The 16,723-nt window shown below is 48.3% G+C and overlaps 1 protein-coding gene across 1 annotated transcript in view; it reads left to right on the top strand.

The window, feature by feature from the left end:
• The first annotated feature begins 3,025 nt into the window (after window positions 1-3,025).
• Window positions 3,026-16,723, top strand: part of OTOF (otoferlin) — an 83,276-nt gene continuing 69,578 nt past the window's right edge. Inside the window, 2 exon segments of the mRNA XM_032497193.1 lie at window positions 3,026-3,144; window positions 13,472-13,530. Of these exon segments, the coding sequence (XP_032353084.1) occupies window positions 3,066-3,144; window positions 13,472-13,530 (138 nt within the window). The 5' untranslated portion in view covers window positions 3,026-3,065.

Here is a 16,723-nt window from a genome sequence, read left to right as displayed (position 1 = left end):
AGGGCTTTAGGTCTTTAATTGGGGGTGGGAGGGTAAGGGTATGGTGACAGCCTCCAAGTCCCACGTTCTTTGTGTCTTGTCCCGCCATCTACTCCCTAGCTCCCCCTGCAGCGGTCCTGGGGTCTGCCAGCATGTCTGCAGTTTAGCCTTGTCCTTCACAGTCTTAGAGAGACGTTATCTTCACAGGTTGTCAGCAGCAACTGATGGAGACCACAGATGCTAATGAGCTCCCAGGATGCTGTTGCAACCAGAATTCTCAAAAGGCTCTCTCTGACAGAAAATAATGGGACTGAGGGAGCCACAGGCTTCCAAGAGGTGCAAGAATAGGAAAACTGAGGCCCCAGGGAGGAAAAGGAGCTGAAAGGGAATAAGCGGTTGCAAACCAGGTGGAAGGACTCTCATCCATCCTTCAAAATGCAGCCACCCCTGTGGACTTCCAGATTCTCTATGTTGAACGTGGGCTCCAGTAAGAACAACAACAATAAAAGTTGTAAAAGAACAGTTTTAGTTCAGTTCAGGGGTACCATACTCCAGGAAGGTGATCCTAACGCCTCCCCCAGACAAGATCCAGTGCCCACTCCCTCCCCTCCATTCATGGCTTCCGAGCTGACTGCCCCACAGACCCTTCACCCTGGGCTCTCTGTGTCTGTGTTCTAGTCCCTTTGTCTCTTCTGCTCCAGCTCTAGTACTGTGTCATACTCATCCCTGGGGCCCCAGCACCTGGTGCTAGAAGGACTTCAGTACATGCTTATTACATAAATTGTATACTGAGTTGCTGAAATGGCTAGTAGTCAGGAGAGTGGAAATGAAAAAGTGGGCTCTGGTTCAGGTTCCATAGGGTCAGCAGCTCAGCTAAGGGGTGCTCTGTGTTGGCAGGGTGGAATTGCTACATCTTTATAAATAGGGAAACTGAGGTTCAGCAAAGTTCCAGGCCTTCCTCAGGGCAAGTTCAGGGGCTTTTTCCTAAAGATGCACACATCCGCAGGAGGCCTGATGACGCTCACCCCCTTCATGAGAGAACCTCTACAGGGCCTAGGGAGGAGATGGATGTTTTTTTCCTTGTAAAGTACCACCAAGCCTTACAAGGATCACCTGATGGCCTTACGACTGGAACATGCTAGTGAATTTCTTTCTTAAAAAAGGAGACATTAAGCACCTGTTTTTAAAAATTAAACATTCACTTGTATTGCATAAATACAATAGTCTAAAATATCCTTTAATCCAGTATGGCTAGATAAAAGTGGAAAAGGCAAAGGAATTGAGGAAAGAAAGTGAGAGAAGGAGGTAGAATGTAAAAAGAAAAAGAAGAATAGGGCAGGGTAGCAAGGAAACATCTAGAAGGAAGGATGGAGGCCCTCAGGTCTATTAATCCTGCAGGTCACTTAGACTGTAAAATTCAAAGGGAGAAACCCCTTGTTGGCACGCTGTAAAAATTTAATATTCCTTTTTTCTTAACCTTTAGACTCCGTTCAGATAGGTCACTAAGCGCACTCTTTTATCCTGTCAACATTCATTGGATATTCTACTAGCCACCAGAGACCATGCCAGGCTCTGGGGATGCAAAGATGCAGCGCTCCTGGGTCTCCCAGTCAGGGTGGGAAGGAGGTAAGTGGAGCAACCCAATGAAGCAGTGAGAGAGAGTGGGGCAAGGAGCCGGGGCAGAACAGATGAGGACAGGACCCAGCCAGGGTGTGGGGCTGGTACAGAGCACTCCCAGGAATAGGCACCAGTCAAGCTGGACGAGAAGGTAGGAATGGGGTAGGGGCAGTCTGAGCAGAGCAAATAGCAAGAGCAAGGGTGCAAAGGCTCCAGGCTTGGGATCCAAGCCCCTAGGTTCCCTTCCCCATGAGTCCCCTGGGATATGCTGCTGGAGGAGTGGTGGTTTTCCTTTGGTTCTTGGAAATTCTGCCGCAGACATCCCTTCTCCCACCCCTCACAGCAGACAGATCTGCTCCAACACATCCCACCACCCTCAGCCTTCCTCAACCCCAGGCCCTAGGATGGGGCTGTGTTAGTGTCCTGAACTAGAACTGCCCTTAGAACATAAGCCTTTGAGGCCTTGGCAGTCAGGCATCTCCAGTCATGCTTAGCCTGGCTCCTAAGCACCCCTCAAGCAGCACTCCATCCTCCCAGACCCCAGAGGTCAGGACCTGGCCTCTTGTGGGCACAGTCTCCATGAGAGCATGTTGGGAAGTATGTTTCTTGTCCCTCTTAGGGCTTCTGTTTCTCAGGGACTGGCCACCAGGCACAGCCTTGCTGTCTGGTAATGCTGCTTTTCCATCTGGGGGGCTTAGGTTGGGATTTTTTTGTAGCACAGTGTGACCCATCCAGAGCAGCCAAGCCTGGCCCATCCAGGCCCCTGAGCCTTGTGGGCACCAGCAGCCCTGCTGGCCAACTTGACTGGGGAGGGGGAAGTGGCATGGATCACCCCTACACACCAGAGCAACAGCCCAGCTTCCTGTGCACACAGTTCCTTCTCCCCCCAGGGGAGGGGGGTCCGGCCCCACACCCCGCCCACCACTCTCATGCCCACTCCCATCTGCCAGCTCCTGGGGGCAGAAGAGCTTGCCTGGCGGGACAGGCGCAGCAGAGCCCTGGTTGAGGGGTGGGCAGGCGGCTCTGCTCCAGGAGCTGCAAGAAGACACCTGAAGCTGGGCAGGGCTTTATCTGGGAGCCGGTGGCTGCTGAATAATGAATTCTGACTCCATCTGCACTGCTAGGCTGCACACAGGGCACAGTGCGCGCGAGCACACGCGCGTGCACACACACACACACACACACACACACACACACACACACACACACGCGCGCTGGGCTGACAACTTGGAGGGGCGGAGGCTGGCAGGGCTGTGAGTCTCTGTGAGTCGCTGGAAGGAGCAGCTCAGCTTGGTCGCCTTGGTCTCTGTGGGCAGCAACGCAGGGGAGAGGAGGAGGAGGAGGAGGAGGAGGAGGCAGCTGAGAGGAGGGAGGTGTGTGCGCCGCCGAGCAGCGCTCCATCCCCAGAGATCGCTCCTTCCCCAGCTCGGCTGCTCCCGCCTGGCAGTGCCCAGGATCCCCACGCCAGCATGGCCCTGCTCGTCCACCTCAAGACGGTCTTGGAGCTGCGGGGCAGAGGCGACCGGATCGCCAAAGTGACTTTCCGAGGTAGGGAAGGCCCTGACTTATGGGGACCCCAGCTCTGGGCTGACGGGATAGGGCAGGGAGGGGAGGATGGACTGGAAAAGTTCTAGTAGGGTTAGGGCAATGAGGCTTCTCGGGAGCAGCCAGCCAGCCCCCCTGGCCTGACTAGCCATTGTGATTTCTTGAAAATCAGGGTTCCCCATGTTTCCACGTCTGCATGTCTGTCTCTCCCTGCACTTGCCAGTGTGCCAATGCCTTGGTTGGGGGGGGGGGTGGAGCCTTCCATTTGCAGGAGGTCCTGGGAAGGCAAAAGTGAGGACCCCACTCCTGGGCTGAGGGGCACTCAGCACTGAGGGGCCCAGCGCTGCAGAGTCTCTCCCTCCCCTTCTTCCTCTCCCTCCTGCAGAGAGTAGGGTTGGGTCTACATCCTAGAAGACCCAGGAAGCTCCCAGAAACCAGCATGACGGGGATACCATTGGCTTCTCAGAGGTCTCTCTGTGGGCAGGGATCCTGAGAACCCCACCAGCCTCCCTCTCTGCCGGTTCTTTTCCTCCTGTCCTCCCACACAGCCAGTGACCATTTAGCATGATCCATGTGCCAAGGCTGGGGACTGGGCATGACCCAGGCCCTGCCCTCAATGAGCCCACATCCGATGGGGTAGGAGGACCAATGGGCAGACAACAGTACAGGTATGTGATACGGTGAAGATGGGGATGAGGGTAGTGTGTGAGCTCCAGAAGCAGCACCCTGACCTAGGCTCGGGGAAGGGTGGTCAGGGAAGGCTTCCAGGAGGAGGTGACACCTCAACTGAAACCCAAGGAACCAGCAGGAGAGAGCAAGGCGAGGAGGTAAGGACAGAGCAGGCAGAGGGGACAGGATGCTCAAGGCCAGGAGAGGAGCTGGAACATGGAAACAGAGGCTCCATGGGGCTGGTGCGAGAATTGAGGCGGGAGAGATGGGCAGAGCCCAGGAGGCAAAGCCACCCTCACCCGGAGGACCGTGGGAAGTCCCTGAAGGTTTTTAAGCAGGGAAAGACAAGGCCAGGATTACTTCTGCTTTTTACCCACCCACCTCTGCCTCTGCCTGGCCACAGCTCAGCCCCCTGGGCCATGGGCATCTCTGGCAGCCTTTGAGCAAAGGCTATGGTCCTCCTCACTAGACCCCCTTTCTCCCCAGAGAGGGGTCTGAGGGTTGGGGTGGGGTGGGAGAGTAGGGAGCGAGGAAGGAGCTGAGAGAACCCACTAGATTGAAAAGACAAATGAGCATCGAGGCCCAGGCTGGACACACATCTTCACCTGTGTCAGGAGTGAGAGGTGAGACCCAGGGTCAGCCTTATCAGGAATTCTCCAGCAGTACCCCCAAGCCCCCACATCACCCCCTAGTCCGGCCAGCTCCGGGCACGGGGCCCTGGCTTGTCTACGCTGCAGCCTGCTGTACATAGGGAAGGGCAGGGGCTGGGGGTTCGCAGAGTCCCTGCTGGCAGGAAGGAAAGGAAGGGCTGGCCAGGCTGCCTGTTGCTTCCCACACCAGCCCAGACTGCCTTCTCTGCAGCACCCTGGGACTCCGCATCTCAGCGTGACACCTGCTGGCTCGCGCTGGCTTTAGAGAAAGGAAGTGTGTCCTTTCATCAGTGACATGTGTCCCAGTGTTGGACAGACAGCACAGCATTTGGCTCTCTAGCTACAGGTCGCTGTGTGGTTGCAGCTATGGCAGGACAATCTGAGGCTGCACAAACAAGTCCCATTCGCAGGCAGAGAAAGCAAGGCTGGGTCTTAAAGAGATCTGCATGGCATTGGTGGAGGGACCAAGGCATGATGGCCCCAGCTCACAAGACCTCACCCCCAGTCCTGGTTCCTCCACCCTGAAAGCCTTTATTCCTTCCTGGTCAAGGGGGTGAGCACTTAATCTACCTGAAGCCCACCTTTTTCTCTGAGCAGTGGGGCTGGTCCTCCAGCTTCAGTGGACCACACAGGAATTAGACTATTTGCAACCCATGCCCTCTGGACTGAATGGAGAAATCCACTTCCAAGCTCCTCAGCGGCAGCAGGTGGCCACAGGCAGAGCTCCTGGGGAAGAGGGTTGGGTAGCAGAAACAGGCAGATGGCAAACAGGTTTCCAGAACCAGAGAAGCCCCGGCCATTCACCTGCAGCAGCCAGCAGTTGACAACTCTAGATGCCCCAAAAGACCAACACTAACTACAATTCAGAAGGAACTAACTCATTCTAGAATGTTCCACAGTGTCTCCTGACACATACAACTACTGGTGTCCAAGCAAATATACCCTGCAGGCAGAAATGAGAAGCTGGTGAACAATCAGAGGGAGATGCTGGCCCTGAGCGTCCCAGATCCCTTGAGTGAAACTCAGTGCCAGGTTGGGTGAGGGACTCCTAGGTGAGTTGTGCGTGGCCCAGGTAGACCAGTCTAGCTGATTGCCTTTCTGTGCTGTGCCACCTGGGACACTTAGGAAAGAGCCCTCTGGGGCTGTGGTGGAAAAATCTCCAGATATGGCATCAGAAATCCTGGGTCCTACCAGGGTTCTGCCACTTACTTCACCTCTCTGACCCTCAGTTTCCTCATCTGTAAAGTGGGCATGATGATAAGACCCACCTCACTAGGTTGCTTCAGTGAAGCAATAGGTACGGGAGAGTTTGAGGAAAGAGCATGGAAACAACCGATGTGTTTGTGAGGTGGCTGTTCCACTGCCACTTGGGGCAGCAGCTGGCTTCTGAGTCATCTTCTCTCGAGCCCAACTTCCTTCTGTCAGCCAGGAGTGATTAGAGAGGGCACCATGTGAGCTATAAATAGGGGAGGAGAGCATGTCTGAGGGGTTCCCAACCTGTGCCAAGAAACTGGCCTGGCCCCTGCTCTGTAGGGCCCCCAGCTGAGATGTTCCACAGGAACCCGGGCCTGGGGCAGACCACCCTGGAGGCCCCCGTTCCCATGTGGGCTAGGCATGAACCAGCTTTGTCCCTGGCCACCCCTCTTTTCCCATCACCCAGGTCAGCTGGCCATCTTACTACCCTCAGGCGCACTCCTCATGCACCACCCAGCTCCATCTGTAGCTTGTGGCTCTTACTACCCCAACCACCACTCTTAATCTGGTCCTGCCCTTATTCCTTCACTCACTGACTGCGCTGATGTTTGTGACCAGGCCAGGAACCAGGCTGGGGATGAAGAAGACACAGGCCCTGCCCTGCTGGGTTGTAGTCCATTGAGTCAGACAGGAGGTACTAGAAGGTCTGGGCCTCAGTCCTCATCACGCATGTAGACCACAGAGCCTCAGGGCCTCCATGTCCCAGAAGCAAGATGGAGCCCATGGTCCGCATCTAACTCAGAGGTCTGCAGCCAGGATCAGGGGTGGGCTGCCTGGGGAGGAGCCATCTTGACTACAGGTCACTACTCAAAAGGAGGCAGTATTAGCTGAAGGTTTGCCCTTTTTCAACTCCCGAAGTAATTCCCAGCATCAGTCATAGAGCCATGGAAGGGCCTCTAAATTTCTCTAGTCCAACCATCTGCCCAGTTCTCAGCCCGGTTCAAACCCTCAGGCATGGGTCCCTGGGCTGTCAGAGAATGAAGTGACAGACTGCCTGGAGCCAGCCTCATGATCTTCTTTTTCTCTCCATCCCTGAGCTTTCAAAAAGCTGGGACTGGGGATTTTGATGAGTGAGATGGGTAATCTCTGGAGGCTGGATCCTATCTCCACGTAATTCACCTGACCTGGTAACTGGCACAGAGGTATACATTATCAAGCCTTTTGACTTTTCCTCCTTATCCCTCTCCCCACCCCACCCCACTGCGTTCCCACTACACTGAACTTTCTGCCATTCCTCCAAGATGCCAAGGGTTCTATGTCTCCAAGCCTTGAGACATCGTATTTCTTCTGCTGCCTCCACCTTGAGAACTTCCATTGATTCTGTGCATCCTTCAGGGCCCAGCTCAGCCATCACCTTCTCCACGAAGCCCTCCTCCTCCCTTGCAGTACTGTGTATGTGCTCCTCCCTCAGCTCACCTAGGGTGCTTTGCGGTTCAAAAACTGCCCCAGTTTGCATGCTGCACTAACTTTAAACACCTTCAAGACAGGGAACTGCTCCTAGTTCTTCTAATTGAGTCATCTGCTGAGCACTGAGCCTGGTCATCACAATGAATACGAAACAGTATGTCTTTGAGGTATTCACTCCCTAGTGGGTTTGAACTCTTCTTCCTCTGTGGCACTGACACTCTTTGGCTCAGTATCCTCAACCGTGAACTGCTCCCACCCCCAGCTGTCTATCCAAGGGGGATCAGGGAGCCAAACACCCACATAAATTAATTCAATATGGATCATAAACTGAACATTTAAAAAAATACTATAAGCTTCTAGAAGAAACTATAGAATATTTTTATTATATTCTTGGGCTAGGCAAAGATCTCTTAAATGTTTCACTAAACATAAATCAACTTCACCAAAAATTGACAAATTGGATTTCTTAAATACCAAAAACTCCTATTCATCAAAAACACATTTTAAAATGTAATGAGAAAGAATCAGATGAAAATATTCACAACACATTTAAGAACAAGTAGCCAGAATATATAAGGAACCCTGACAAATCCATAAGAAAATGACAAATGACCACATTTTTTAAATAGTCAAGAGACTTAAACAGATATTTCAAAAAGTGAAATATAGAAATGGCCAATAAACACATGAAAGTGTGATCAACATCATTAGTCATCAGAGAAATGATACTCAAAACCAAAATAAGACATGATTTCACATGCACTAAAATGTAAAAGTCTAACAATGCCCAAAGCTGGTGAGGATGTGGAACAATTACCTTTTTTTTTTTACACCGTGGATGGGATTGTAAAATGGTATAATCACTTTGGAAAACTGTTTGGCAGTTTCTTATAAAGTTAAACATACACCTGACCCAGTGATTCTGCTCTGGGATACTTCCCCAGGAGAAATGAAATGGTAGGTCCACAAAAATACTTTTGCAAGAATGTTCCCAAAGCGTATGTTTTACTCACAAGAGCCCAACATTGAAAGCAACCCCAAAAGTATCATGTAGAAAATGGATCAGCAAGTTGCGGAATATTCATACGACAGAAATTGCTCGACAATAAGCACGCATTACTGATACGTGCAACAACACGGGTGGATCTCAAAAGCATTACCTTAACTGCAAGAAGCTAGACACAAGAAAGTACATTCTGTACAAAACCATTTATACAAAGTTTAAAATCAAAAGTTAGAAATCGGAGCAGTGGTTTACCTAGGGAGGGTAGAGATTGACTGGAAAGTGGGGGACGAGGGGACATCTCAAGGCTTAGGAATGTTCTTGATTGATGGATCTTGATTGTATGGTGATGACACAAGTATACGCATTTATCAAAACTCATTGAGTTGTGTGCTTAAGATCTGTGAATGTAAAATTTACCCATTTAAAAAAAAAGAGGTAATCATCCTTAAAATACCTAAATCTTGAAAAATATTATATAAGATGAGGTAGAAAATGGTTCCTGATTATATACTACTAAAATAAGCTATAAAATGTGGTTAATGTTGGAGGAAACCATTTTTATACTTAAGACATAACTTACATGTCAAAAGGAGAAAGAAAACACTTTAGTAGAATAATAGCCATTTTTTAATTGGGTAATGAGCTGTGTACCAGGTGTAAGCACTTCATTTTCTCCATTTTATAGATGAGGAAACTAAGACAAAGACAGGTGAACTTCTTCGAGGGCACACGGCCAGCAAGCAGTAGAGCGGGGCTTTGAACTCAGAGTCTGGCTCACGAGTCTCAACCCCTGTCCAGTGGCCCCTTGTGCTTGTAAGAGACTTGATGCTTTACTCAGACGTTCACAGAAACAGTCTTTTGCTGACTTTCAGAGTGGTTCCAGGATGAAGGTTCGTCCAGGGTAATTGCCCCTCAGGGTAATTACAATGACTCTGAGACCCTGAGGGGTTGACTAGCCCCTCTGGGCCTCCCAGCCCTGAGCCACAATCCCAGGCCCCAAACCTGACTCAGCCTGGCTCTTTTTTCTACACACAGGGATGCCTGGGCCCTGCTTCCCCGCACTCATGGGAGTAGCTGGCATTCAGAAGGAACAGGTTGATCTGAACTAGGGGGGACTGAAAACAGTGGGGCCACCACTCTTGAGCTGCTGTGGAGGAAAGGGGGGTGAGGGTGGGACGTCACAGCGTTGCAGCAGGGAATGGGTGCTGGCCAGGCCGCCCTCCGTTGTGTCTTCCCAGGCAATGCAGACAGTCGGGTTTGGCTGGTTGTAAATAAACACCAAGAAATAACACTTACGGGTCTGGGTCACAAGCAGAGTGCTTTCCCTATTTCTCAGCTCACACAGGGGCAAGAGGAGTGTCCGGTACTGATACAGCCCAGAGGGCTAGGTCCTGAGCAAAACCATCATGTCCCCGAAGCTTATTCCCTTCCACTTTAGGATCTCCTCCCCCACCGTGTGCCCGCCCAGGACCCCAGAACGTCCCCAACTCCAGGTCTTCCTTGGATGGATGGGCTGCTCCCTGAGGGGAGACCCTTTTCCCTTTCACCTTCACCATCAGAACTCACCTGTCCTGTGTCTCCTTCCGGGCTCCATTCTCTGCTCTACACATTCAAACCTTTGCTTACATCACCGTTCTCTGCCTGACGTCCCTTCTCTCTCCCTTTCCCCAAGTTTCTCTGCATTTCTAGATTCTATCCGATCTTCCAGTGTAAATGCCTTCCTTGAGCTGCTAAGTTGAGATCATTTCTCCTTTTCCCGTGTTCTCATTTTACTTACACTTTTTTGCATGCCAACAACCAAATTTTGCCTTATGTAGTAGCCTTTTACATTCCTGACCTATCCCTCTTCTGGATTGTAACAAGATTGTTCAGGGAGCATCCCAATGCAAATTATCTTTGTACAACCCCTGGCCCACCCTCCTCCACAGCTGAATGGCTGTGCTGATGCCATGGGAACAGAAGACCCTCTTACGTGTGGGATGAATGAAGGCACATCGGCTCACAGCCCAGTCCCTACATGCTTGCCTTTTCTCGAGGTCTGGCTCTAGCAAGGTAGACTGTCTGGAAGAGAGAACTGATCGGTGCAGATGGGATGTTTTGTACCCTTAAGTCACATCACATGAAAGCTAGCACTCCATTCTGCACACGAGACAAGAACTTCAATTAGGAGTATGAATAGTTAAAAACAGCAAAGGACATATGACTTACTTCTAGTAAGCTTTGGACTCCTGTGGCCCTCCATTTGGGTATATCTGATGTCGTGGCACCTATTACAGTTGTGTGCACAGAGTCTGCAATCCAAACTTCATTTATTGACTCAAGGAGGACTTTATTTCAAACCAAACAGCTCAGCTATCCCACGAGCCTCCAAAGGAAGAAGGATGCTGTTCAATTTTCCCCACCTAATCCGCTCACTCTATTCACAAAAGCCTCTCCACTGCAGGGAACAAGGCTATTTTCTTTCTCTCAAGCCTTATTCTCAATCTCTGTGGCGACAAGGGTGATTGGATATTGGGATTTTAAATGGTTTTGTCTGAAAATCATTTAAAAAGAAGCTGAAATGTCAAGACAGGTATTGAGTGGAATAGATGTTAAGTGGAAATGAACTTGAAATGAGAGATGGATTAGTAATCCCCATTGATAACTTGGAAGGGGTGACAGGGGTCCCCGGGGTCTGCCCTAATGAATAGAAAAAGACCACTGGAATGATCTCTTCCCCGGTACAAACCCTCCTGAAAAGTGGCTTTCCCAACATGCTTAAGGACATTCTGTTTTCTTAATAAGTTGTCCTTCCCACTGTTTCTTTACCATTGATTTGATTTTTTTTTCAGCAAAACTTTTTTTTTTTAATATCTAGAGGTAAAATTTAGCTCATACTGTTTGACAATGTTCACCACATTTAAATCCCCAGAGCCTGAGACAATGAGGCTTTTACACAGCCCTTCTGTGTACATTCTGCAATGGCTGATTTCAGGGTCTTTTACGTCCTCTCTAATGAAGCTGTAGGAAATATGCAGCCGGGGCCGGTTTGAGTCCTACATTCAAACCCTGATATCAACTGGGCCGCTCCCTCCCCACCTCCTTTTTGGCTGGGTTGCTCAGTTTCACTCTGGGGAAACCCTTGAACACAGACTCATCCAGGCTCATTACCATCTTCCAGGATGAAAAGGCCTTTGATTATTCAGAGTAGCAGGTCCTTGGGGGAAGCCCCCAGTGCACAGCTATGCTCACCTGATTCTCAATTAGCATTGCATGTTGCCTGTGGGAAAAATTAAAAGCTCAGGCACCACCCCTCATGCTTCCCTCCCCTCCCCAGCCTGCCTTGCGGTTTGTGGTTGAGATTTTTCTTTTCAGTTTTTTGTTTCGTTGTGTTTTATCCCCAGCTAGTGCTAAAGAGTCTTTCTTTCCCATCTGTCTACTTCACCTCTATTTTCTGTGTCTATAGCTTTTGCCTTATAGCTTCTTCCTCATTATCTTGGGTGCAGTCCCTCCTTATGTGCCTCCATCCTCCAACACACACACACACACACACACACACACACACACACCACACACACACCCCACACACACACACTTCCTCAGACCATGCACCTGAGTCTGGCATCAAACCCCTGACCTCTTCCTTGTCAGCTTTGTACTGAACTAGGACTTGCTCCTGAATTCTAAAAACCAGGCAGGCCTCAGAGATTTCTGTACCAACTCTCTTATTATCCAGGTGAGGCAACCAACGCCAGGAGAGAAAGGGGAGTGGGATGGAGCTCTGTCACCGCCAAGGGTCACAGAGGGCTCAGTCCAACTCCTCCCTGGTCTGGCGCTGGTCTGCTGGGTCTCCAGCATTACCATGGGGAGAAAAGACAGCGTGCTCCCCCACTGCCAAGTCTCTCCTGGGTCCCCAGCCTGCCCACCAGCGACAACCCAAACTAACCCTCAGAGTGGGACTGAGTTCAACCTGGAGGTAGCCTTTCAGTGAAATGGTTTGCTAGTTTAGGTTGGTGGGGATTTAAAAGCCTTCTTTCAACTACAAAAGTGAAACACGGTCATTGAAAAAATGTCAAATTCAAGTGTATGCAGTAAAAAACCAAAGGATACTGCTTTCAGTCTCTTTTCACTCCCCCTGCTCAGTGATAACCACTTTCAATGGTTTGAGACTTTCATCCATTCACCTATAAAACAATTAGGCTTGGATTTTTTTTTTAAATAAACAGGATTCTATTATACATTCTACTTTTTTGGTGTACAGTCGACAGATACTAATTTATTATTCCTAAATAATAATTTCTTTTTAGTCCACCCTATCTCTAGGTTTCTCCTCAAAGAAATTACAGCCTCTTCCATGTGTTCCCACCCCCACCCCACCCCCCAAAAAACAGTATTTATCCTTCCTTCTCTGAACCACTTCTCTATCTCATGCAAAATTGTGTCTTGGGGTATCGTATGGTGTTGGCCTGGTGACACATTCTGGTTCCCTGCCCTCCGCTACTAGACCGTCAGCCCCCTGAGGGCAGGGCCCTGTGCACTTTATCCATCCCTCTGTCTTAAGTCTCCAGAAGGTGGCTCCGTATGTCTAGACTCCAGTGAATGTTTCTCAAAGTGAACTGGACTGACCCATGTCTCCTCCCCTGCCCTCCTTCTCTCCTGGTTGTGGTTCTTGCAGCAACCTGGGCCTGTTCTGACTGGATGGGCTAGAAAAGTGGGCAGCCTTACTTTGCCTCAGTGGGTGGTGTATGAGTGTGGGGTGGTGGTGGGGTCCGGGGACATGCAGCCCCTCTCACACTCTCTTTCCCGTGCCAGTAGGAAAAGGAAAGTAGAGGAAAGTTAAGGCCCTTCTTATGGGAAAGAAGGCCTGGGATGTGTCTGGTTGTCCCAGGGCTGGCTGCAGACATAGTTCTAGAAGAGAGCTGTCAGCTGGGAAGCACCCACGCCCTCGGGGCCAGGCTTCTGCTCAGAGGAGCTGCAGGCCAGGGAAAGCCAGTAGAGCTGCAGAGGCAGCAAACGGAGGCCAAGAGAGCCCCTGGGAATGCAGCACAGTGGAGGAGACACCGGGGTTCCATTCCCATGTCTACCTCTGACCAGCCTGGTGCCTTCCTGTACGTTAGTGTCCCCCTTGTCAGATGGAGCTAATGGCCTTTGACCTGCCTGCCTCACGGGGCTGCTGAGAGGGTCAGACAAGGCAATATGGGAACTCCCCTCATCCTGGAGGGTGCCATACAGATAGGAGGTCCCAGGGTTGTTAACAAGGGCTGCGTGAACCCCAATGCTATAATGATGACTCCCAGGGCAAGAGATCTGACCCCAGCTTGTGATCCAGGGTGTCTGACTCTAATTTCCTCTTTCCCCCACCCAGGGCAATCCTTCTACTCCCGGGTGCTGGAGAACTGTGAGGATGTGGCTGACTTCGATGAGGTAGGATACTCTTGGGGCAGCACCAGCCCCCACCCCAGGGGGGAGCCAGCACCTCCCTTTCTCCTGGGGCAATTCTGGGCCTACACCCTGAGGGGCGGCTTGCCCAGAGCTCCTCGCTTCCTGGGAGGAGGCTCCCTCCCCACCTCCACCCTCCACCTCTGTGCAGGAGAGCCCCATGCAGAGCGACTGGCATTGAGAAGGGCCAGCTGGACTCATGCAACAGGCCTAGAGGGGCTTCCTCCCCTGGCATGTTGGGGGCTAGGCTAACCCACCTGGCTTCCAACAAACATGGTCTCACATGGACCTCACCCTTTCCTCTCCAACAGCTGGTGGGCTACCTCTCCCACTGCGTGTCCCCAGGAAGCTTTTTTATTCTTATGAACAAACCTCGGGCTCAGAGGTTGAGAAAATCATTTGTCTCCACTTATGGCACATCATCTCATTGGTCCCTTCAAGGTCCCCTCTTGGTTTTCCACATGTAAGTAGGGATGGATGGACGGATGGATGGCTGCATTCTTTCATCTCTATATTCTTTCCCTCCAAAGACAACCATCCAAGTGTATTTAGTGTGTGTATCTTTTGATTTCCTGTGTGTTCTTACAACATTGGTGGTGGTGTCTCATGAGCATAAAATTTTACTTAAATGGTGTCATGTTATGTATTTCACTTTGTTTCACCAAGCACCATTTTTTAAAATATTTTTTTAATTGAAGTATAATCAGTTTACAATGTTGTGTCAATTTCTGGTGTACAGCACAATGCTTCAGTCAGATAGGAACATACATGTATTCATTTTCATATTCTTTTTCACCGTAAGTTACTACAAGATATTGAATATAGTTCCCTGTGCTATACAGTATAGACTTGTTTATTTTAGATATAGTAGTTAGTATCTGCAAATCTTGAAATTTATCCTTTCCCACCCCCTTCCCCCCGGTAACCATAAGTTTGTTTTCTATGCCTGTGAGTCTGTTTCTGTTTTGTAAATAAGTTTGTCCGTTTTTTTTAGATTCCACATATAAGTGATATCATATGGTATTTTTCTTTTTCTGGCTTATTTCACTTAGAATGACATTCTCTAGGTCCATCCATGTTGCTGAAAATGGCATTATTTTAGTATTTTTTATGGCTCAGTAGTATGAGCACCATTTTCAAGTTCCATCCATCTTGATCTGTTAAGCTATTGCTCCTACAGTACAGTACAGACGGGACACATCCAACACACATTAGGGTGACCAGTCGTCCTAGGACTTGCCTGGGACTTATGGGGTTCCTGGGACACAAACTTTCAGGTCTAAAAGCAGAAAAGTCATGGTCAAGCCAGGGTGAGTTGGTCACTCTATCTACCAGTCCTGTGCACTCCCCTTCCCCCACACAAGGAACTCCTAGCTTGCCTCAACTCCCTACCACCAGACATGCAATGGCTATTCCTATGTTCATCTCCTTCGGACCTGGATGAGCACTTCTCTGGGATATACACCAGGGTCAGGAATCGCTAGCTCACAGGCCATGCATACACTTGATCTGACCGGGACGCTCACGTCTGACACTTCACTAGCGGTGCCTGTTCCCACATTTTCTTGTACACCTGGTGTTATCCAACTTTATGATTTTTTTCACCAGTCTAACAGTGATATCTCATTTTTGTTTTAAAGATACATTTAAAGATTCTTCTTTTGTGAATTGTCTGCCCATATTCTTGGCCCTTTTTCCCTTGTATGTTCTAGATACCCACTCCTTGTTGTTTTTAGATATTGAAATGTCCTCTCCCAGTCTGCCATCTGTCTATTAACTTTGTCCTGATGCACCTCATTGACTAGAAATTCTTAATTCTGGTGTGTTTTCAAGTTTTGTTGAAGAAGTCTTTACAATCTTCTAGGTTACAAATATATTTTCGTGCATTTCTGGTTTTATAGTTGTACCTTTTACCTTGTATGTGGTTTTAGATAGGGGTCTATTTTTTATTTTTCTCCATATAGGGAGCCACTTTTCCTAACATCAACTTTCTAAGCAGTCAATCATCTTCTCTACATTTATTATATATTAAGGTCTATGTCTGAGCCTTCTAGTCTATTCCTTTAGTCCATCTGTCTGTCCTTGAACTTTACTACACTGTGTTAATAAATATGGCTTTTTAAAAATGTCTTAATATCTGATGAGGCAAGATCTTTACCCTCCTTTTTTTCTGTTTTTTTTTTGGGGGGGGGCGGTTGGTAATTAGGTTTATTTATTTATTTATAATGGAGGTACTGGGGACTGAACCCAGGATCCTGTTCATGCTAAGCACGTGCTCTACCATTGAGCTATACCCTCCCCCTCTTCTTTTTTAAAGTTGACCTATTTGTGGATCTTTATCTTCCAGATAAATTTTAAAGTAATTTTATAAAGTCCTTCCAAAAACCAAATGGAATTTTCATTAAATTTTATTGAATTTAAAAATTAACTTAGGAAGACATCATTTTTAATAACATTAAATCATCCATTTCATCTTTTACTAGGATTTTTAAGTTCTCTACAAAGAAGTCTTATGTATTCTTGATTCTTTCCTAGATGCTTTAGGGCTTTGTTATCATGAATGGTATCTTATTACATTTTTCAGTTGACTGTTGCTGGCATAGAGAAATGCTTTCCTTTCCTTTTTAAGTCCCTCTTCTATCTGGCGAACTTGCTGAACTCTCATTCATTTTAATTGTCTATTGATTCTATGTTTTTATGTATATGATAATATTATCTACAAAAAGAAGTGTTTTATCTCTTCCTTTCCAATCTCACCTCCTCACTTCAATATCTTTCCACAGAGCAATGGCTGTGATCTCTTGTTCTATGTTAAACAGTAATGTTGATGGTGGGCATCCTTTCCGTGTTCTCCACGTTAAAGAGAATAAACGCATCTAAAGTTTTGTCATCAAATATAATTGTTGAAATAGGATATTATTATATAATCTTGTTTACTAGTTTACTAAGGGTTTTTATTATAAAATGTTGTTGAACTTCATCAAAAATATTTTTGCACCGATTGAGACAATCATGATTTACTCCTTTAGAATATTTCATGATGTATTATTTTTAGTACATGGGTAGATTCAATTAGCAAATATTTTTATTTAGGATTTCCACAGCTATGTTAATACAATTTTCGTAATTCAATAATACATAAAAATTTCTGGAACAACACAGATAAGATAGAAATTTA

The sequence above is a fragment of the Camelus ferus genome, chromosome 15 (assembly GCF_009834535.1).
Source record: "Camelus ferus isolate YT-003-E chromosome 15, BCGSAC_Cfer_1.0, whole genome shotgun sequence".
Classification (NCBI taxonomy): Eukaryota; Metazoa; Chordata; class Mammalia; order Artiodactyla; family Camelidae; genus Camelus; species Camelus ferus.
The sequence above is the reverse complement of the archived record's forward strand: the minus strand, read 5'-3'. Positions and strand labels throughout refer to the sequence as shown.